Below are 23,494 nucleotides of genomic sequence, written 5' to 3' on the forward strand. Positions count from 1 at the left end.
TTTAAATCTTGTAGATATCTCATTTTATTATTTTCATATCTGTATCGCCAATATGTTCTGTGGATGCTGCTTTTGTACCTGAACTGTTTTATATAGTATCATTTTGTAAATTACTCTTCCTGTGCTGGCCCTTTAAGATTAGCCTTCCCAAAACCCATCGGGGACAGTAATAGAAACATACAATAGAAGCAGAAGTAATGCTGCAACAGTGTAGGCTTAATATGACAAAGTACCAACTGAGTCAGACACATACAGTAGCGCATCACTAAATTACGGACATCACCTGAACGCGTCACACGTTAGGTTACGATTACCTGAGGAAAACAATGAGAAAGCAGATATTTGACACTCAGGTAGACTCGCGCGGATTAGAATGATTAACAGGCGATGACAGCGGCATTAACTCTGAATTTACACCGAACTTTAGTAAAGGGAACTGTCGTGTAAGCAACGACTCGTTAACAGCCTCATTGAATCCAGCAGTTCTTTTTTTTATTGTAGCGAAAGTGCGTTACCGTGAATGTCTAAACTACCAGGAAATGCCGGCGTTTCGGTGCTCGGGGACAAGTCGCTGGAGTTCTACCGGGACCCGGTGCGCTTCTGCCGTCAGAGAGTCGAGAAACACCGGAGCAGAGTGTTCCAGTGCCGCATACTGAACAGACCGACTGCCTTCATCTGCTCGGTGCAGGGCATGAGCGAGCTGCTGTGTGGTATGTGGTGTGTCGGTGTGTTTATAAGTGTGTACGCCACAGGTGAGCATCTGCATCCTCAGAGGACCGCTCAAAGTGCGTGTTTGGTGGCCAACAGCAAATAAGACTGTACAAATAACATTTTAAGTGAAGGGCATTATGGGTAATTTAATTGCAGATGATTTAATATGTATTATTTAATTCCACTCATGGCAACTATTGTAAAACAAAACATGTACACTTTAAGCAATTTGATGGAAAGGTGCAGGGAGAAGAACATCTTATTTATCTGCCCCTCATTAAAAAATAAATAAATAAAAATGGTCTGTCAGTCACAGCTGCTAACATACTGTATAGGCCTACACATATAGCTTTTTGGTTTAAGTATATGTTAACACACAGACATATTACAGTGTAATTAGTGTATCTATAGTTTCTAGTGAGCTCATATTGTCTCCTCGTCTCACTAGCCTCAGGGTAGTGAGTCAGATTTAGGTCTCAGGCCAAGTAAAAAAAAAACAGAAGTACCAGGAAAATCCCCCTATATATGGAGTAAAAATCACCCTGAGATTAGTCTGATCTGTCATGGGAAAGACTCGTGATGTTCCTGGAGAGAAAAAGGGGGGTTGTTACTGATGTAAAGCTCTATTAAAGTGTGCTACCCTTCAAAATAATGTATTAATTGTACAACAATATATAATAATTATGATATTAATTAATTTCCTATTTGTAATAACATTTTAAAATTAAGATATAAAAGCAAAACTAGAAAATCATCTACTGTAGGAATATAAGGGGGAAATAGGGGGTTAAATGAGATGAGGTAATGCATTTGTTGAAATAACATAGCTTTCCCAAACAAAATCCTTGTGCCAGAGGTATAATACAAAGGAGTTATACATTTAAAAGGTTTAACATTCAGTAAAACATATTGCATGACATTTAAATGTAAGAAAAAGTAAGATTGCACTTAAGATTTCAGTTGAGTTGTTATAAACTCGTTCTACCAGGATTTACCTTAAACACAGCCTTGAAAAAACGACTTTGCTTATCATTTATTATTATATTCCTTGTGTAAACATATGCTGAAATCATATACCACAAGTATTTCCAACCATGACTTTATTTTTGATGTCATGTGTTGTTTAACCCTCCTGTGTTTTCGATAAAAGGATGTATTTGCATTATTAAATTCTGGTATTTTGTTACGTTAGAACTGGATATCTGTTACACTTCCACCTCTCTTTTTTTACATGCGCACCATCTGCAGTAAACAAACTCTGACATGGGCATTGTGTGTTTGATACACTGAAATGATGTGTGTGTTTACATTTTTTTTACCTTGTGCGTTTCAGAGAAATCCAACTTGTTTCTCAAGGATCCAACTGACTTGATGACCAACATGTATGGTGACACCGTTATCACCACAAATGGTAAACACATACACATGCAAAAACACAAATAGCTCAAACCAGAGCTTTCAACATAGCAGAAATGTGTTTTATACTAGAGCAAGTTTGAGTGATGTTACACACACAAAATACATAGGTTACTGTATGACTAACATACGAAAAAATATTCTAAAGCAAACAGTACTTCCCAAGATGCATCCACTGATGATTCTAGCCTAAAAGACGAAATGCCATGTCAAAATCCACAAAAAATAAGTGCTTAAATGTAGATCTTCAAAAATAAACCATTTGCATTTGTCTGTTTTAGGTGAGGAGGCATGTCTTCTCCGTCTGTCTCTCTCCAGCCTGTTCACAGGAAGTTGTTTGAAATCATCAAATGATTATATCACCAGGTATTGTCACTCATTTTATTAAAAAAGTAACAACATTATTTTGTATTATATGTTGTTGATGTGAATTACTTTGTGTTTATGTATTTTTGACATGGTCTGCAACACTAATTTTAGGGAGAACTGACCAAATGTTAGATCTATGTGTCAGGGAATAATTTATAAGGCCCATAACTTTGACCCAGTTTATCAGTTTAAACTGTCCTGACTGAGTTACACCTGAAACCTTTGCTGCTGTGCTCTCAGTGTTTTGTGTCCCTGTTCCTGCCAGTTGGCGTCAGCTGATAGAGGTGTTATGGTCCTATCTTGTTATGCACAATGTTGATTATTCTCTCAGAACTAGCTACATACATGGGTCTGGGGTAGAGTTCATCAGAATTGATTGTGGCATCTCTACCGTGTGGTCAAACCATGGCCCGTGACATGTCTTGTGAATTCTCCGGCCGAAGCTCCAAATAAACCATCAGTGTTTGCCATCAAAGCTCCAGCTCTCCTCGTGTCTCGTGTGTGGAGCAACAAATCCCTAAAATAATTATACTGTGTAAAATATAATGATTGAAATGCTGGTTTATCAAATGTTGCTTATTTATTGTCATAATGTACAGGATGTTTCAAAGTGCACTGACAGTACATATTTTTGAAAAAGACTCTCTTGGAACTACTTCAACGTGTGTGTGTGTGTGTGTGTGTGTGTGTGTGTGTGTGTGTGTGTGTGTGTGTGTGTGTGTGTGTGTGTGTGTGTGTGTGTGTGTGTGTGTGTGTGTGTGTGTGTGTGGTGTGTGTGTGTGTGTGTGTGTGTGTGTGTGTGTGTGTGTGTGTGTGTGTGTGTGTGTGTGTGTGTGTGTGTGTGTGTGTGTGTGTGTGTGTGTGTGTGTGTGTGTGTGTGTGTGTGTGTGTGTGTGTGTGTGTGTGTGTGTGTGTGTGTGTGTGTGTGTGTGTGTGTGTGTGTGTGTGTTCCAACTCTTCAGTGTGTGTGAGCGCTGTCTGAAGGACCTCTCTATCAGGTAACACAAACCTCCACCACTCTAAAAAGCATTCACATTCATTCTTTAGGCACGTATAAAGCAGGACTGCAAATGGTTTAACAAACTAAATATAAAATGTAGCTGTAAAAAAAAAAGACATTTGTAAAAACAGCAGGGGCAGAAAGGTGGCGAGGACATGTTAAACTGTGTGTGTGTACACGCTGAGTAAAAAATACAACTTCATGATGTGTGGTTTATATTTGTATTTGTTCATTATATTCGATGTCTGATCTGTGTGTGTGTGTGTGTGTGTGTAGTGGGAAGCCACAGTGTGTGTACTCTGCCTTTAAGCGTCTGGGGACAGAGTTGGTGTTGGGCCTTTTTCTGAATGTTCGAGCGGAGGAGCAGCCTGAACTCTTCCAGGAAATCAGTCAGCTCTGCACCCTGCACTGGCATGGTAGGGACACACTCATATGCTGTGTAGAGATAGATAGATCCATAGATCCATAGATACATAGATAGATAGGTTCTTTATTGATCCCAATTTGGGACATTTTTGCGTTGCAGCAGCATAAAAAACACAAGGCAATGTACATAAGAGAAGTTAAGGCACAATAAATAAACAGTCAAAAATATTTCAGAAATAGAAATAAAATAGCATAACAAATGTAAATACAAATATCAAATACAAAATAAAAGATGAAAAATATATATACATGTGGAAAATATACAAGTACACAAAAACAAAACTAATACCCTTTTATTGTGTACAAATAAGCAGCTAGGTCAGGATGCATAACTACCCTGACTAAGTGCTCCCTATGATAGAAAGTAAACTGTTGCACAATATCCAGTAAGACAAAAGTAAGTTGGCGTTGTTGTTCTGCAATACATTGTTGCACAATCTTCAACTTCCCCTCTTTTATTTCAGAACATCCAATTACGACAATTTTTTGTATGTTTTTTTCCTATCTTTATAACTTTGCTGAACTCCTCCCCTGCCCCCCAGGTCTGATCTCGGCCCCCGTCAGCCTGAAGGTTCCTCTGTGGTCGTCTGGTTACTCCACAGCTCTGGACGCCAGAGACAAACTGATGGACATCATCAAAGACAAACTGGAGAATGACAAACAGGGGTGAGACTGCAAACTGTTGCACTATATTTAACTGTCTTAAACACTCAGTTCCTTTTTTAAGGTTTTTGATCTTCCTCTGCTTAGTCTGCCCTCATCATACTTTTAAACTGAAACTAACTTTTCTTAGTTTTTACGGGTACATGGAAACATGACTAATATCAGATATTTTGATACTACTTAAAGGTCACCTATTATGCAAAATCCACTTTTCATGTCTTTTCTACATAAACATGTGTCCCCTCTGTGTAAAGAGAAGGTAACCCCCCCCCCCCCACCTGATCACCTGAATCTCCTCCTAGAGCACCATTGTGTTCTTTTTAACCAAATATCTCTCAGAGGGGCGTGGGGAGTGGCTCTTTATTTTCATCTAAAGTAAAAGACAGAGAATCAGCACTTTTGAAACAGGGCTGAAACAGAGGGGTTTATGGGATGCTGCAATGATCTATTTGGTATTTGTAGCCAAACACTTCAAAGACATGTTTTGTATATATCGGAGAACTATAATATATTGATGAAAAACAGTATGATAGGGGACCTTTAAATCTTATTGGTAAAATCTGATGTTTTGATGCTTACTGCTCAACTTAGTGGCATTTATGCATAACTATACCCCCTCTCTGCCATAAATCAGAGGCCTTTCATCTCCTTTATTTGTGGATTGCATATAATTACTGTGATATTAATTGGTAGTGATTTGTAGATATGGCATTTTGATCTCAATAATGTTCCCTCCTCTCTGCTACTTCGGCTCCTTCTAGGTTTGTCGGCTCCCTTGGTTCTTTGCCGCTGCCAGACTCCAGTTCTGCCTCCCAGCATCTCCTGCTGTTCATCTCAGCTCTGATCCCTAAAGCTCTGGCCTCGCTGCTCACCTCCTTCACACTGGCTCTCAGTGGAGACCAGCAGGTAAACAAACAACGACTAAACTGTGCTTGCTGATAGGAAAAAACGACAACAAATTATTTATTTTTCACCTGAGCAAAAATGTGGCCTATGGAATAACTATAAATCCGTTCCATACATTAAGTAGCCCTTTGTCTTTCAGCTTTTGAATAACATGAACATTTATCTCCTTGTCCACGAGCAGACCCGCCGCCGTCTATTAGAAGACCCTGATTACCTGCGCTTAGTGCTGCTGGAGGTTCAGAGACTTTGGCCTCCTTTTATTGGTGGACGAAGAATAGCTGATAAGGTAGGACTGTTCACCTGGTGGCACAGTGTTTATTTGTATGTGTTGTTGAAAAAGTATTGATTACTTCTTATCCTTTGTTAAAGGGCCCATGTCATGCTTTTCTGGTTATTACCCATCCCCTTGTGTGTTATGAAGGTTTTTATGCATGTAAACGGTCTGCAAAGTCACAAACCCTCAAAGTACACCCTGTAGCGAGTAAACTCTAACGGCCCGTCCACACAGCGGCGTGCGTTGAAGCTTGCCGGCGGGCGTGTCTGAAACTCAACCAACAACCAATCACATGAATCTCCCGCCCCTGACACACAAGCAGCGGTTTGATTGGCTAGAGCTTGTACTGGCATATGCAGTGGCGTTTTTATATGTACAAAAGTGGTGGGGCACAAAAAACTTAGATGTCTATATATAAGTTTCTGCAGTGACGTGCAGTGAGGTTCATGGCTGGTGAGGCACTGGCACTGACTCTTCAGGTTTACAAATATTATATTTTGACCTAAACCAAAATATAATATTATTTTCAAAAGCTTTTTTTGTCTGATGCTTCGATTCATTTTAAACAGACAGTTCAACAAAAGGATACCCAAAAAATGTAATTTTATCATTTAAATATTGAATTGTTCTCTCTTAGTAAGATCCCATTTTCAATAAAATGGCGGTCTTACCTTGACTTGAAGATGAAGTCCATTTGCCTATCCTTCTGGACAAACATTTCTATTACTTTTTTGTAAAAGTCCTCCTTATGTTCTTGTAGTTTCAAAAGTCTATCATAAATCTAATCCATAGATTTATGATAAAAAAATTATAAAAGTAGGGTAGACATGTGGATGTTATCCGGCTAATCAAAACGTGCATTTATCTAACAGGTACGTTTCCCACAGATCTTATTTCGAGCTATTTTCTAAAATCCTCTGGAGAAATCTCATTGCTTTTTTGTGCTTACTTCCTGGTTTTAGGACGCGCCACTGCAGCTCTCTCGTCTCCTCTTCAAGCACCACACTTTTCGCGGCACACGTACTTACAGCCAATCAGCTCTGAATGATTTGAGATGACGTATGGTGGGGATGGTAGCTCCGTGCCCCTCTGGTCATTATTTTTTTGCCACACACATTACATTACAAAATACTCTGAGCATGCGCAGTGTAGTTTTTACAGTCACCGTTCACTTCACAGCGAGAGGGAAGGGCATAATCAGGTTTTGTCCCACATGGCTCTAAACAGCTCAATAGGCACACACTGTGACTGTAGACACACTAATTAGAAGAACACAGACTAAAACAGCAATGTACAGACGAATCAGATGATTAAACATGATCTTAAAATATATTTTATATATTTTTTTTTTTTTTTTTTTGCATTTTTGTAATCATTATTTGTAATACTTTCTGCTGACACTAGGTGGGGCTGTGCCCCACCTGCCCCTAATGACCAGTCGCCACTGGGCATATGATTCGATTGGCTGACGCTTCTGCAGAGGCTTCAAAAGTTGAACATTGCTCAACTTTTGCAGCGAGCCACGCCAGCAAAGCTCCACTTCGCTTCCCACAATGCAGTTCGGCGAAAAGTGACGTCACCCCATTCAAAGTGAATGGTGAAGCTTTCAACACACGCCGCTGTGTGGACGGGCCGTAACACAGAAAAGACCTGTCTATGCTGCCCCAGAGCGCCTCGTTGGAGATTTCTCTTTTTCTTCCTGGTTACAGTGACGTGCCCATACCCAAATGGACCCATTGGTCCAAATGAACCAATCCGTGGAGCTCCTCACACACACACACACACACTCTCTCAGCGGCAAAACTGTGACGCGCTGGGGGGGGGGGGGGTGCTAGTGGAGCCTTGCAGATGGGGGTGCTGCAGCCCCCCCCCTTCCCGCGTCCATTCGCGATGTCTCGCTGTCTCGCAGATCCCACGCAGCAAGCAGGAAATTAACCCAGCTCACACTGTCCGCTCCTCGCAGCAGCGAGCCGCGCAACGTCCCGCCAACACGGCACCCAGACCCCACGCAGCATTCTCATCTGTTTGTCCTTACTGGTGTCATTTTCTGGTTGCTAACGCCATTGTAACACATAATCACTGATGTTCCGCTGTAACGGTGGTGATCTCATCAGAACAGAGTGGGCGAGCTGACCAATCAGAGCACAGTGGGCTCACAGGGAGGGGGGGGGGCAGGAGCTCCAACAAGCCGTTTAGGACAGAGAGTGAATACACATACTATACAGAGATGCTGTATGAGAAACCCATGTGAGTTTGGAAAATTGCACAATATAAATCTATTCTAGTATACCTCAACAATGAAATTATGATCAGTAGAAATGGCCATGACATGGGACCTATACGTTTGAGAGATCCAGTATTACTTATAGGACCTTCTCTTCTATAAAGCCATTTTACAATCAGATTTGGTCTTTACAAATAATTGTCTGCACTGCACCCAATGTTGAAGCGTTAAGAATTTAGGTTTTGCAATGTTTTAATGGCCATTATTGTTGGAAAATGTACTGCTACTTAAGTCTTTTAAGGGTGTTGAATGAAATTAATGACACAACTAAGAAGTTTAACATTAAATCATCACAGGGTAACTTAATTTCTTCCTGGGCAGAACCTGTTCTTAAACTCACTTTAGTGTTAAAAGTCCTCCTTCTGTACACATTATGAGAGTCTTATTTGTTCCTTTTTATGGATTTATTTTCCCCTTATGTTTAGCGGTTTCTGCCTCACTCTCCTCTCCACTAGATGGCGACATCACATGTTACTGTGTAGATAAAATGATCTACTGTCAATGTCTTCTTACTTGTGTGTTCGGAAAACACTACCAATTGTGAAACAAAAACACCTTATAGTAAATATTACAAGTCCTGCACTAAATAATGCCAGATGGTCAATCTTACTGATTTTTTCAGATTTATTTGAGACTTTTCCTTTTGGAAAGTTTTTCTGCAGGTGTGACAGAAAGTGCAGTAGAACAAGATAGGTAAACAAGTGCCATTACATTTATTAAAACTAACATGCATGTCCGTTCTCACAGAGGTCTGACTCACACTATTTAAGCAGCATATGTGTTTTAATGGCCACATGATACGTGAAATGTCATTAGACATGCAACTGGCATTTATTTGGACTAGTATTTACTGCATGCCTGTTTTATAACATGTACATGCCTTGTTTATTCTAAAAAGCTCCATGCAGCCATCATATCCATTTGTTTACTGACTTATTATCTATTTAAGTTTTTTATATTCTCGTTTATGACCTGTTATGTCGTGTACATCTGCGTGCTATACACATAAGCAGCTGATATTCCGTAGGCCTACTGTATATTTGTTCCACCATTGATTTTTATTAATTAAAGTGATTGCTTTCTGGTTTGACATCAACACTGTGAGCCAATAGAATCCCAAATGTAGCCAAAGTGCCGTCTCATTATTGGACTGCTGCTAAACCTCGCACCGGCTCTGTTTTGATCACTATGACTTCATCAAACAGACTTGCATAACAGCCCAATCAGAGCAATCGATCCGTCTCTGCGATTGATTGGCTCTGCTTCCCCGGAAGGAAGGAAGGGTGTGGGGTGGCCGGAGCTTGGCGGTGGGATTGATGTGCGCTGCTGGTGACTCTGTGAAGCCGAGTGGAAAGTCATTTGTCAGTTCTGGCAAACGCACCAGTACACTCTGGTTCCTGAGAGACTCATTGGGATACTGGTTCCTGACTAGTGGGTGTTAGAGAAGAAAGAAGTAGGAATCCACAAGGGTCAGGATATAGAAGAATATACAAAAACGCAACATGGATTAGTTATTATCAAGGGGGGAAAGAGTTCAACAATATCTATGCTGGATCAAGTAGACAATATAAAAATAGTAGATGTACAAAAGTAGCTCTTTTTAAGACTACTTACAGTTGCAATTGATGACAAAGAGCCAATATTGCCTACATAATGTAACCAAATCCAGATGAATCAAATCCTTTTTCTTTATCTTTTTTTATAGAATGTTTTTATGTTCAGCATTTATTGATGCAGGGGGACCTTATCATTTATTATGATTACCTTATTTAGGATTGTTTTTCACTTAAAGGTGGGGTAGGTAAGTTTGAGAAACCGGCTCGAGATACACTTTTTGTTATATTCCATGGAATGCTCTTAACATCCCGATAGCAATGAATATCTTAAGTGCTTTGACAAAAAATCCATAAAAAAACGTCATCTGTGGAAGCCGTAGTACTGTAAAAAGCACGACCAATCATTTTAGCCGGCCCAGCTAAAATAACTGGATGGCCTACCTGCCTGTCAGCCTTCCATCTGTGCACAAACTTATCTCGTGCCCTCATTGGTCATGTGCGCGTTCGTGTGTGTTGGAGGAGGGGCTCTGTAAGGAAGTGGCAGATTTTTTCCGGCTGTGTATTTTCAAATTCTAGCACACTCGAGCTGGTTTCTCCAAAATTACCTACCCCACCTTTAAAAGGATATAACAAAGTCCTTTTTTGATCTAAGACAAATGTTTCTCAAAGAGGACATATTATGCTAAATTGCAGGTTCATTTTTGTATTTTGTGCCACTACTGTAACATGTCTCCATGCTTTAATGTTCAAAAAGCTCTTTATTTTTCTCATACTGCCTGTGCTGCAGCACCTCTTTTCACTCTCTGTCTGAAACCAGAACTCAGTCTGCTCTGATTGGTTAACTAGCCGACTCATTTGTGATTGGTCAACCCAGACCCGGCGCCAGCACAAATCTACAGAGAGGGCATATGATTTTCATGGGAGGGCACACAAAACCGTCATGTGCCGCGGCCAGTGGCGGCGCCAGAGATGTTCTTTTGGGGGTGCTGTGGGGTAGCTTGACGTGCTCAAACATGTAGGGTTTCCCATTAATGTACCGGGCGCTACAGCTGAATTTTCTACTGCAACACTCCCCACACGCACATACACAGTACACCCACGACTTCTACAATGAAGGCTCGATAATCAGCTCACGGCATATAGGTGTAAGCAGGGGTAAAGTGCTGTTTCTTTTTAGTGGGGGGTGGACCTAACATCCTCTAGGGGGGTCCGGACGCATGCTCCCCCGGGAAGATTTTTTTTTAAATATTGAAGTTAAAAGCATCAATCTGGTGCACTTTGAGAGCAACATTAAGAGATCTATGGATACATCTCTCAACACGATATGAAACAGAACTGTAAACAGATTTCTTTATGGATATTTTACTAATCACCCTTTTAAACTGTATTCTTGTTTTACTGTCATATAGTATTTCATAGCTGATTTTCATGTATTACTCTTATATTAATATCTGACATCACATACATCGTAGCACTAAAGTTCACAGTTTATTTATAATAAAAAAAAATATATATATATTTCTTTAATTTTTATTAAAAAAGAAAAATGTGTTTATTGGAGGAGGGCAGGAATGTCAAATGGGAGGGCCTGGTCCTGGCCCTCCCACGGCGCCGGGTCTGGGTCAACCCCTTAAAGATTTCCCACCCCTTAGCCAATCACGTTCAACGTGTTGGAGCGCTAGCCAATACAAGTGTGACTTCAGCAATTTCAGTAGCCCTTGTTTAATTGACATTTTAAGAGTTTTAAGCATGTTTTGATGATTATATCCTGGGGCAAAATCATTTTTGCCAGATAAGAATGACATGCTTCCTTACTACACAGTTATGTTTTAACATTAAATTATTAACAAGGATCACAACCAGAAAGAGTTGCCCTCACCTCTGACAATACCTTTTTTATAACCTCAAACACCAGTGTTACAAAGAAAAGCAAGTGTGAACTGGAGGGTAAACAGTTTATGAGATGTTAGTGTGTGCAGGGAGGCGTCTAGGAAAGGCAGAGATTATTAGTATTCACGATCAGGTGGAAAAAGTAGAAGCTTCATCCAGGTGGAACTAAAATATGCAATAGTGTGTTTACTGTGCGTGTGTGTGTGTCTTAGAACAAGAGGGGGAGAGAAATGAACTCAGCAATGGCAGAGGCATCTCTCAGTGAGAAGCAGTACAAAAATAAAAAGATTGTTAAAAAGATTCTCCACTCCAGAAGAGAGAAGCGGAGAGGAAACACAAAACAGTGATCCTGCTCTGTGGCAGTCCATTAGTGCAGCTACTAATGGATATAGTGCAAAGGTGAATTAAAAGGGCAACACATGGGTAAGTGGTCTTTTTGCCCCAAGGTGAATCCTTTCAATAAAAAGCTGAAAATCCACTAGGGGAAATTTTATTAAAAGTGGAACACATTTTTGATTTGAGCAGCACATCAGTTTTGAAGATAACTCCCATAATGTTTTGGTAAAAAGGTTTTTTAATAGCATATTAAAGCATATAAGTTGCGTTATTGCAGGTAACATTGTGTTTACATTTTCTAAAATGTCATGACAGACACATCTGCTTTAAAGTCTTTGAAATACAAGCGCTTTGATAATAAAAGGTACAATAAAAAATGCTAAGCACATTAGCAGTACGTTTATCCAATCAGGTTCAGTAATGGTCATTTAGGAGAACATCTTACTTTCCAACTCTCAGTGAATGATCAGTTTTCAGAATAGGATATAAAAATGTGATTTCTCCTTCTGTGTGTGTTTAGGACTCCACGCTCGCAGGGTTTCATGTCCCAAAGGATTACGGGGCGATCTATATCAGCCACTCCGTCCACCGGGACCCGGAGGTGTTCCAGCAGCCGGACGACTTCCTGCCGGAGAGATGGAGCGGGAGGTAACGAGCTGAGATTTGTTGTTTAGTGTTTCCGTTTATTAAGCTTAGTCCTCATGTCGGATATTGGATTGTGGTGCGTACTCCTTACAGTAAAGAGATACAAAGTTAATACATTCAAGATAAAAGAAAAGGAAACACAACACAAGTAGTAATTGGAATTCAAAATAAAAATTAATGAGGTTTAGTGTTTTTACATGTATGTGTACTGTATATTATACCATTTATACACCAATCGATGTTGATGAACCCATCAAAACAAGAACAATATAATCCTCTCTCTCTGTGGGTATTGTGATGGCACTCAATACAAATCTATGCAGCTACAGTCTATATAAAATTGATCAATATACAATACACCGTGCTGAGTTATATATTTGACCATGATCTTGCCCATTTCATGTGTCCTGATCAGATTGCAGTTTGGCAACAGTTTGTGTTTTTTCTAGATACATGAAATGACATCTATTAATTTAGTCATAATAATATTTCCATTCAAAGCAGACTCATAGTATATTCAGTCTAAGTGTCTAGACTGCAGCTTGCTTCATGATTCTGTATTGTAAAATCACCCCACATATACGCACGCCCACATTGTTGCCATGGCAATCGATGCAGATAAATTAACACAAATATGACGGGATCACTCTCACATATACTGTAGTGCACGGTGAGATAGCTATAACGATTGGATTTGAGGAAAACAATACTAAGGACACACATGTAAACAGTTTTTGTTTTTTCATCTCTCACTTGTTCTGCTACCTGCTCTGGTAAAAATGGAACCTGATATTTACCAGTTCACTCTCTCATTGAACCGATTTTCTATTCATCCACTCCATCCATTCACCTGTTTATTCTCATTCATGCCTGTTCATTCAGGCGACAGAGCAGCAGGGTGGGGGGAATCTATGAATGTATGTATGTAGGTAGCTGCTGCCATGGAAACTAGTCACCTGACACCTTCTTTACCAATAGGGATTCCCCCAGATGTGTGTGTGTGTGTGTGCAGGGTGGGGGAGAACGATATCCTGTGGAGTCGGATGGTATACAGAAAAATGAGTCAGAGATGAGCCTATCCTGCTGGGTGATTCCTCTAAAATAAAAATGTCCTCTTTTAGTCTGGGGCTTCCCTGTTAAATATAACCACTAAAATAATTGTAGTGGCATTGACAAGTAAAAAGAAGCCCCCCCCCCCACACACTTTTAACTGCATCAGTTTAGGCATTTTTTTCCCCATTATCGTAAAGCAGTGTCTGATGATCGTCCTCTACTGCTTGGTGAACATTTGTCAAGGTCAAACAATGATTCAGTTTATAGAAAAACGATTTATTTTACAATTAAATGTGTTCTTCAGCCAAACCTAAATCACTAGGTCACAAGGTGGATATATCAAGGTTATAGTATATTTCCTTTTTTATTATTATTCATCCATTCAAGATATTCTTTATAGCCTCAAAATTCTTTCACTAAAAGAAAACAAAATATTGATGAATACATTAGAATAATAATATTTGAAAAATATATTCATTATTATATTTGGAAATGCATTACATTTTAAATATATTGATAAAGGAATATAGTTGTGCTGATCTGCTTATGCATGACACAATTAATGGTAATGGTAACATTTAAAATTGACTGAAGTCTATGTTAATGACATAAATCTATGAATGGATATACGGGTAGCTGCTGCCATGGTAACTATCTACCTCATACTGGTTTTTACCAATGGGGATTCCCTTTGCGCTTTGTGTTGGTGAGGGGCGTGTGAGTGTGTGTACATCCTGCCCTTTCCCTTGGGATGGGGTTTAGAAATGAGTCATAGGAGACATTATGATGTAAACTCTAGCAAGGATGTAGAAAAATATAACAAAAATAATAACAAATGTAACATTGGCATGCCCTAAAATTGTGTTCATAGCTCAAAACATGATACTTCAGGATAAGTCTTGTGTTGTATCATTTAAAGTAATAAAATCCCAATAAAAACAGTAGCATATCTTTCTGTGTAGATCTACATTGTGGTCAAAAGATATTAAATTGAGCCACACTAATGATCCTTCATTACAATTAATAACTGTTAAATTTGCTTTAATCCCAGATGCTGCTGCCGTTAAAACTCATCAATAATTTACTTGCAAAATATTTAATTAATCATGAACTTTAAAACAAATTATCGTTTATATTTTCACCTTATTACCTGCTATATTTGATACTTTTGGGTATATTAATTTCATTTCAACTTGTCAGGCTGTTTGAATTTGATTATAATTATTATTTTTCTTTACATTTATAATAAGGATGATGATTTTGATAACAACACAAAATTGATAAACTCAATACTTACTACCCCAAAAATGCCCTCTTTGGTCCGTTTGAGTATTTCTTTACTAAAAATGAAATTGTTCATCCTATTCTTTTATGAAATCCAACTATATGTGTGAGCTGTTTGACTCTGGGATGGGAGATAAAATAATTGTATGTGCAGGAGTTTGGATTTATATATTGTTCTAGTATGTGTTCTAGTATGTGTTCTAGTATGTGTTCTAGTATGTGTCTTAATTGCTGCTCAAACCAGTGAATCTCCCCCAGGATATTCCTGTCTCTCTGTCTGTTTGTTTGCTGTATGTACTCTTCAAACCCTCTAATTACCTTCCGGTCTGTTTCCCTTTCCTCCTACCTGCCTCTTTCTCTCTCCATCTGTCCGTCTTCCTGGAGACTCTCTTCCTGTCTGCCTTGATAGTTGCCTGGCTCCTTTCCTTGCCACCTGGCTGTTTGACTTAATGACTGCAGTCCTGTTACATCACAAGCCCAACCTACAATAACTACATTTAACCACATCATCTGTGTGTGCTTCTGTGCCATAATTGCGTATATTGTTTGCTCGTGTGTGTGCTGTATCATCGGTCTGTGTGTTTGTGTGCTTTTCCAGTTGGAGGCTAATAGTAGAGCCGGCAGGTTAACATCCTTTCAGCCAAACGCCCACACAGGCTCCGGCCGTAGACAAATGGATCGGAAACCAAACACTGATAAAAATCCAAGCTACTGCAGCGGGTTGTGTTACTAGTTTTAAATAAATCTCAGAACATGGGAGTTTCCTTTTTGTCTACACAAAAAAGCTTAAATTAACATTTAAATATCGGCAAAGATAGCAAATTAGATTTCGGTTGCTAGATACGTTTTTCTCCCATTCTATAAATAAACCACTGTATGCATTTAAGTCCTTTTAGAATGTTACCATGGTTATGTACAGTAGGTGTTTCATGGGCTGTGTTTTAATGGAAGAATATAACTGTACATATCATTCAGGAATTGTTCTATTCATTTCAACTTTGTAGACAGAGGTGGAAGAAGTACTCTGATCCTTTCCTAAGTAAAAGTAAACATCTTAAAGCCTTATAATACTTCATTACAAGTAAAAGCCCTGAATTTAAGAACAGCGACATTTCCTTCAAGTATCAAAATAGTATTCAGTATGCAGAACGGCTCATCTTTCAAATCCTGGTTAGATTAGTAGTACAAAACTGTGTCCTATCATATTATCCTATTATGTTTTTGAATATGTAAATAGTAGCTACTAACTATTAGTGTTGAATGAATGTAGTGTAGTAAAAAGTAGTATGACATTGAAATATAAAGTAGCATTAAAATGGAAATACTCAAGTAAAGTACAAGTATATCAAAATAGTACTTACGTAAGTACGAGACTCGAGTACATTTTTATATTTATAATCCATCACTGATAGTAGATCGGATGTTTTATTTTACAAGTTTGTAATTTCCTAAAATGTCCTTAAAGTTTGCTAGAAATAATTAGGTACAGTATAAATTGAGTTCGAATAAGTTGAATTTACAATTGATTACCAGTTACTTTTCAACTTCTTCATTGTATATAGAATTTTATATATATATATATATATATATATAAATAAAAGTATTTGATCTCTATGAGCATCTATGGGCACAAAGTCAGATCTGTTTTTTGAGCATTTTTGACTGTTCAAGCCTTCAAAACAACAAATACTTTACAAGAAATATTCAATGTTATTCTTATTAGCCTCAAAGCTCTGCTGTGGCGTTTTAAACTGCTTTGTTTTCATACTTTATAGTAAGAATAAATAAATGACAATAAATTGTTATGACCTGGCTCAGAAGGCCACAACAAAGGAGAGACACACCATATCAACAGTTTAACAAAATATGTTTATTAAAGCAAGTGATTCAAATGAGCCAAATTAATTAAGTGCAAAACAAGTAAAGCATGAGGTGTGGATGTCAGTGGTGTCAGTAATGTAAATACAGGGTAAGGATTGCATGGACATGTACGAGTGTGAGAGTGCACAAAGTGAAGCAACTGAAGAAACTCATAGCATACTCAACCAAAACCGGGTGCCTGTAGGAGAAAGCAGAGGGAAGACAGAGAGGAGCAGATGCTTTTAAATAGCTGCAGGGCACCAGACCCAGGTGCCCTGAGTTACTGCAATCAAGGCAATCAAGACCGCATAGCCACACCCTATCTAGATGAACCCACAGGGGCATCACACTGTACAATAGATGAGACTTCTTTCATTGCCTTGCAATTATAGACTCATGCTGGACTACCTTGCAAGACTTCCTCTCTCTCCTTGTCTCAGCCTTGTACAGTATGCTGCACATCTTGCTGTTTCAGGATGAACCTAATTGTACATTAAACCATTAGACAGATGCTGCAGAGAACGCTAACATTCTCCCTTCTCTCTATCTCTCACAAACACAAAGCCTCTCACACACACTGGACCCAGACGATACACACGGCTAATGCTTCCTGTTTGCCTTTAATCAGAGCTCAGGTTTCAGGGAGACAGGATGCATTAGTGGTGAGAGGGGAGAGAAGGCCTGCATAAGATGGAAACAACCAGAATCTCTTTTTTAGTATATTTTTTAAAGAAAGATTATAAAGTTAGAGTGATATGGCGGAGAATCAGAGAGTTGTTGACTCAGGCCTGCGTTGTGACAGTTTATTTCTGTCCATGTGATTTTCTCTTGATGCTCAAAACAGAACTAACTAGCTCTCCAAATATAGCATTTAGAGAGCAACGACTTCAATCAAGGCCAATGACATGCACTTTGGATTGTCCTATTTATCCAGTTCGAAGTCGTTTCAACATCAGTGTGTTCATCATTTGTAAAACATAATAGACACTTAAAGCAAGATTTTTTTGTATTCTAATTGTTCATTTTGGTGTGGTTGTGGTTGCGACAAGTTCAAAAATAAAGTTATACTCTATAGGTTATTTTGTATTCTTTGTTACACCAAGCTCTTCCATGATTACATTTGCAGAAAATTGGGTTTGCGGACTCCCTTAACCCAAGCTTAGCTCAGGCCACAAACACAGATACTGCAGATATATCATCAATCGCCAATAGGTTGGTTAAAGTTGGCAGGTTGGACAGGGAAATTCAACATATAGTCCAAGCCTAGTGTGCTAGTCTCTTTCGACTCCACTTCGAGCGATATAATTACTAACAAAGAATTTCTAACAAAGCACTTATATACTAATAAAGGACTGGCTTATCTAAAGCCTGCTGAGTAGCACTTATATGATTCTGTTTTCTTCAAGTTTGTATCTTCTTGGTGGAATGCACTTATTGTAAGTCGCTTTGGATAAAAGCGTCAGCTAAATGCAATGTAATGCTAGAATTAGGGCTGTGCAATTAATCGTATTTTAATCGCAATTACGATTTTGGCCTGCCACAATTACGAAAACAACATAATCGAAAAAAACAATTATTTTGCTTTGCTAGGTTGTGACAGTGCACTGCAACATATTTGATCTAATTTATTTTGGTCTCATTTATTTTTATTTATCATATTTATATATGTTTAGTAGCTTGTGGAAGTGCGCTCCAAAATATTTGTTGATCTTGTTTATTGGTATTTATTATTTTGATATTATTTATTTATTTTTGTATTGGTTTTTCAGTTGAATTATACGTTCAGGGTAATCAACAGTTAAAAAGATACTGTTCAAATTATTATTTGTATTTGTTTTAAAGTTCAATAAATGGATTTTTTCAAAGTCAATGAATAATCGTATTTAATAATCGTGATATCAATTATTGACCCAAATAATCGTGATTATGATTTTTGCCATAATCGCACAGCCCTAGCTAGAATGTTCCCTTCCCACATCCACATTCATTTCTGAATGAGATATAAACAATGTGTACTTCTATTAATGCTGGCATACCATTTTTTGCATTTTTATCTGTAACCACGTATTTCTTGTATTGCAGGAACGCAGGCCAGGAGCACTTCCTGTGTTCATTCGGCAACGGACCAAGAAACTGCATTGGAACTAAACTTACAGATGTCTTCCTTAAGGTGATTTTATTTCTTTGCTCAAAACCCTGTCACAAACACACACACAAACACACACTGTCTACTGGACTGCGGAAAAGGCTTTCCAATGTGGGGGCAACCCACCTCCAGGTCTGAAAGTGAAGCCAAAAGAGGAGAAATCAGCACTTTATGGTCACCATTAGTTCCAAGTCTTCTCCTTAAATACTTAACCGCAACATTGAAGAAAAATAGGAATGTATAACCAAAGCAGAAGTGACAATTAGGAAGTTCTTTGGGAGAACCCTTATGTGTCAATTATAGAAGCAACAACACTACTGAGACTCTAGAGGACTGACACAATACGGCAAAGAAGGAAGAAAGATATATATAGGAATAGAGAGGTGAACCGTGAGCACTGCTCATGGGAACGATGAGATGCTTGGCTGTGTGTGTGTTTATAAGTCATTACAGAACGAGAGTCAGAGAGCCCAGGTACATATTGTCCTGTTGAAAAACACCTGCCAGTCCCCACAGCGCTCTCCATAGCCACCATTGCCTTTACACTCAGGGGACACACATACGCACATGTGACAACAGGAAAGGACAGAGATGTATTTCCCATGTGGGGACGTTCCCACTGGAAACAGCTGTGAATGTGCTGTGGATTGAAGGGTGACACCAACCTGAAAACAAACAGAGACAGATTCCCAAGGTTTTAATTGGATACATACTGAATTGTATGAAACGAGTACTAAACCTATACTACCAAACGTTCGCAACACTGACAGCCCGTGCTTTTAAGGGTTGTTCTCTTGCGAAAGATGCCAGATTTCCTTTTTCTTTTTGTTAAAGCAGAACAATTGCATTTATCGATTGCTGTCAGGATGTAAAGAGAATTCCAACAAATTGCATATATTATGACAAAAATGTATCTTAAACACATTACCCACCCTAGCTGTAAAGTATGTTATTTAACAGATTCCAAAAACAGAAACGTTATGTTGTCTTCTCAGATTATTGATGAGCAACACACTATGGGGGTGTTACTGCAAGCCGTTGTTAATGCAAATTGAGCGATGACTCAATCATACACACACACACACACACACACACACACCATACACACACCCATATGAGTCATTGTAAATGTTTGGCCTGATTGAATGGTGCTCCGGTGAAATGTCAAAGCGGTTTAATGATCTGCTCTCTCCTCATTCAGCTCTCCTATTTGCTCAGCAGGACAATCTCATTATTTTAAACTGGATTACGTATTATAGATAACCTAGCTCCTTGTCTTTTATTCCTCAAATGAGTGGGATGAACGGAATAAGGTATGCCACACATAGCTCTCATACTGATGCTCTCCAAATGGACAGTGGAAAATCCGTCTTAATTTTTTTAATTTCTTAAAATTCTTAACATATTCAAGTTCAAAAGTCAAAATGCTTTGAAAGAAATGACCAAAATTCACAACATGTTTTTATCCAAAGGAAAGTTCTGCTTCAATATGTATTTGTAGGTGTTAAGCCTTTCCAAACAATCACTTTCACTGCAGTTTCTAAACAGTTTGCTCGCCTACCAGCTGTACACAAAGGGAGTTACGCATCTGTAATAACAAGCAGTCTAAATAACCCCTGTGCAACCACAATAACAACAATTTTATATATCGTTTTTATAGGGTCATGACATTATAAAAAAAGACGACAGATATTTACAGCTTCATTTGAAAACCCTAGTAGATGCTACAAAGGAAAATAAAAAAACATTTGTTATAATACATTTACATCTTATTTTAAATATTTATATTTTTCTAAATTCATTTTATTAGATATATTTATAAATTCCTTCTTACTTAATGTCATCAGATATTGACCAGTTTCTTTCATATATTCATAAATATTTGATTGCACAGGCTGGTCAACCGTTGACCAATCAGTCTGAATTAATCCAGAAACATGATCCATGGCAACGGGGTCAAACCGGCTACCTCTGAAAGAGAGCCTCTAGTAAACGTTGCTTTTGGCAATATTACCAGCATAAGCAACACTGCTATGTGATAAATGTAGATAAACACACACACACTCTCCATCACCTTGTTTTTGCACTAATAATGTTCACATGAACCTGCTCTGTTAGTTCTAACAAACCCCTTATGTGTAGAGTGTGTCTGATTGGCTGTCAGCAGACTGACCACTTGCACATGCCAACACACACACACACCCACACCCACACACAGTTGGGCGTGATCAGAGTAAAAAAAAAAAGTAGACCACAGGGATCTAGGTCAGAGAAGTGACTCATCGCCTCCTTCCTCCATCCTTCCTCCCACCCCCATCATCACCATCCTTCCCCAAATCCCTCGCTTCTTTCCTCCCCTCCTCCATCCTCCTGTTCATTCATCCTGCTCCTCCCCCTCTATCAGGAACATCCTCATTCTAAAAGTGGAGGGAGGCGGGACAAACTGGGTTATACTGGTGAATGGGATTGCTCTGTGACAGGAATGTTAGCTTTAGTATCATGAGACCTGGAAGCTATTGAGTGAGAATTAAAAATAAGCAGCGTTTGTAGTTGTTCAACTTTATCACAAATTACATGAGAATTTGATATTAATTGTTGATTTTGTTTCGGGGGGGTGGGGGGGGGAATGTAATTATACAGTCTTATTTATTATTTTTCACACTTGAAGTCAACAAAATAAGCATTGTTATAATAAAAAAACGATTAAAATACATTACTTAAAATAAATAAGACCATGAAAAAGAATCAAATTCTATAAATAAAGAATGATGTAAAGGGTTACTTGTCCTTCCTGTTTAAAGTCAGTTAAGTGTTACCCAGACATCTCCTCTTTCCTCAGCCTCATATAATGCTTCATACTTACCTTAATTTGTCCTCAAATCTAACCAAAAGCCTCCCTTTTATCTATCAGGATATAATTAATACTATTCTATAAGAGGCATGAATACGTCTCCCGGAGCCACCGGCCAAAGCTTTGCCATAAATGCTGAAATGATCACAGACAAGATATGAGTCAAAGTGCTGGGGACCAAATGTTCAGTTTCAGCTTGGCGTCTAAAAAGTGTTGCGTTGCACTCCTACTTTCAAATCTGCAAAATACCATACAACAAACAGAGTGTTATGGAGGCTGCAGCTTCACAAGTTGGAGACGTATTTAGCGTTGGCGGAGTCTCTCGCTTTGCCTTCTGGTTTAACATTTGTTTTTTTCAACTGCTATAACTCGTCACTTCCATCACTGTTGCATTTTAACTCTTGATATCACCCAGTTACATTTAGGTTAGTGCAGCGATAATAAGAAAGCTTGCTCTTTTCTTGTTTTGCTGCCCAGGAAGCGTGCATGTACCTGTTGAATCACTACGACTGGTGTTTGGACCCGCCATCTCAGGACCTCGAGTACAAATGGCTGCCTGTGTCTCGCCCCGCCAACACCCCCACCGTCTCCTTCACCCAACTGGATCAGACGCCATCTGACAGGAGCAACGACACCAGCTAGGGATGCACAGTATGTTAAGAGGTACTGATAAAGAAACAGAACATATGAGCACATAAAAGAAAAGAGCTCGAGGCCTGAATGCCTGTCTAGAATGTGAAAATGAAGCTGGAAAAAAATGTGAACGCACACAGAGGGATTCCAGAAAACTACAAGGCTTTCCCCTGCTGCCTATTATACAGTAATTGTCCCGGGGAAAGCCGAGGAGTGTTCCGGTTTCACTCTGTGTTCTCCTGCCAGATATTTGCAGCTTGATGAATCTGCAACGAAGACAACATAAATTACCCATAATCCTCATTCCATTGTTGAATCTGACACTGCTAGACAGCATTTTTTGGTCTGTATATAAATTAGTAATTTATTATAATTAAAAGATCAACATTATTAAATGTTGTATATTAGACTTTTAGTTTTACTGCGATTCACCTTCCTTTTTAACGTGGTGAAGAGATTGAAATAACCTCCAAATTGCTTTTTTATGGTAGAAATCATATTTTCCCCCCAGTATCAATATTTAAACCAAAAAAAGTTAATGGAAACACACACACACACACACACACACACACACACACACACACACACACACACACACACACACACACACACACACACACACACACACACACACACACACACACAGAGGTAAGCCCTCTGACTTCATACCTAACTGCAAACCTGTCTCCCCTCCCCCTTCCACCACCTAGCAACCAACACTGCCTAGCAACAGTTCGTCATACTGACACTGACTTTAGTATGCAAATCTCACACACACACACACACACACACACACACACACACACACACACACACACACACACACACACACACACACACACACTGACCTGGTTATTTTTGATAGCAGTTGTCAGTGATACACTCACCATCTGAATCACATGTAAATATGAGAGTGTTTGAGAGCGCACGCCTACATTTAAAATAACCTTAGTAACCCTCGATGATTTTTATTAGAACATGAATCATAAACTAATCGCAGTTTCTGCTACAGTGAACATTCGTTATATTATTTAACTTATTGTGTTTGTTTGCATACTTATTTAATTGCTTTTAATATGATTGTTTATGTTGTGTTATGGTTTAATGTACAGTATGAGCCAGTGTAACATTATATTAGTTAGTGTGACATCTCAACTATTATTCTACAAAAAATAAATGTAAAGTAATTCA

General features: G+C 38.8%; 1 protein-coding gene across 1 annotated transcript; it reads left to right on the plus strand.

The window, feature by feature from the left end:
• Positions 1–216: 216 nt before the first annotated feature.
• Positions 217–23,494, plus strand: LOC117476519 (putative cytochrome P450 120). Its single transcript, XM_034123124.1, has 11 exons — positions 217–710; positions 2,045–2,122; positions 2,409–2,493; positions 3,459–3,494; positions 3,773–3,912; positions 4,465–4,588; positions 5,347–5,491; positions 5,673–5,777; positions 12,352–12,479; positions 18,756–18,843; positions 22,148–23,494. Exons 1-11 carry the CDS (start codon positions 521–523, stop codon positions 22,310–22,312), a joined length of 1,284 nt encoding a protein of 427 aa, XP_033979015.1. The 5' UTR covers positions 217–520; the 3' UTR covers positions 22,313–23,494.

This window comes from Trematomus bernacchii, unplaced genomic scaffold (assembly GCF_902827165.1).
Source record: "Trematomus bernacchii unplaced genomic scaffold, fTreBer1.1, whole genome shotgun sequence".
Classification (NCBI taxonomy): Eukaryota; Metazoa; Chordata; class Actinopteri; order Perciformes; family Nototheniidae; genus Trematomus; species Trematomus bernacchii.

Coding starts and splice junctions, on each gene's coding strand:
- LOC117476519 (XM_034123124.1), top strand. CDS start 521: ATGTCTAAACTACCAGGAAATGCCGGCGTTTCGGTGCTCGGGGACAAG. Junction 5,492..5,672: donor CTCTCAGTGGAGACCAGCAG/GTAAACAAACAA, acceptor GTCCACGAGCAG/ACCCGCCGCCGTCTATTAGA. Junction 5,778..12,351: donor GACGAAGAATAGCTGATAAG/GTAGGACTGTTC, acceptor GTGTGTGTTTAG/GACTCCACGCTCGCAGGGTT.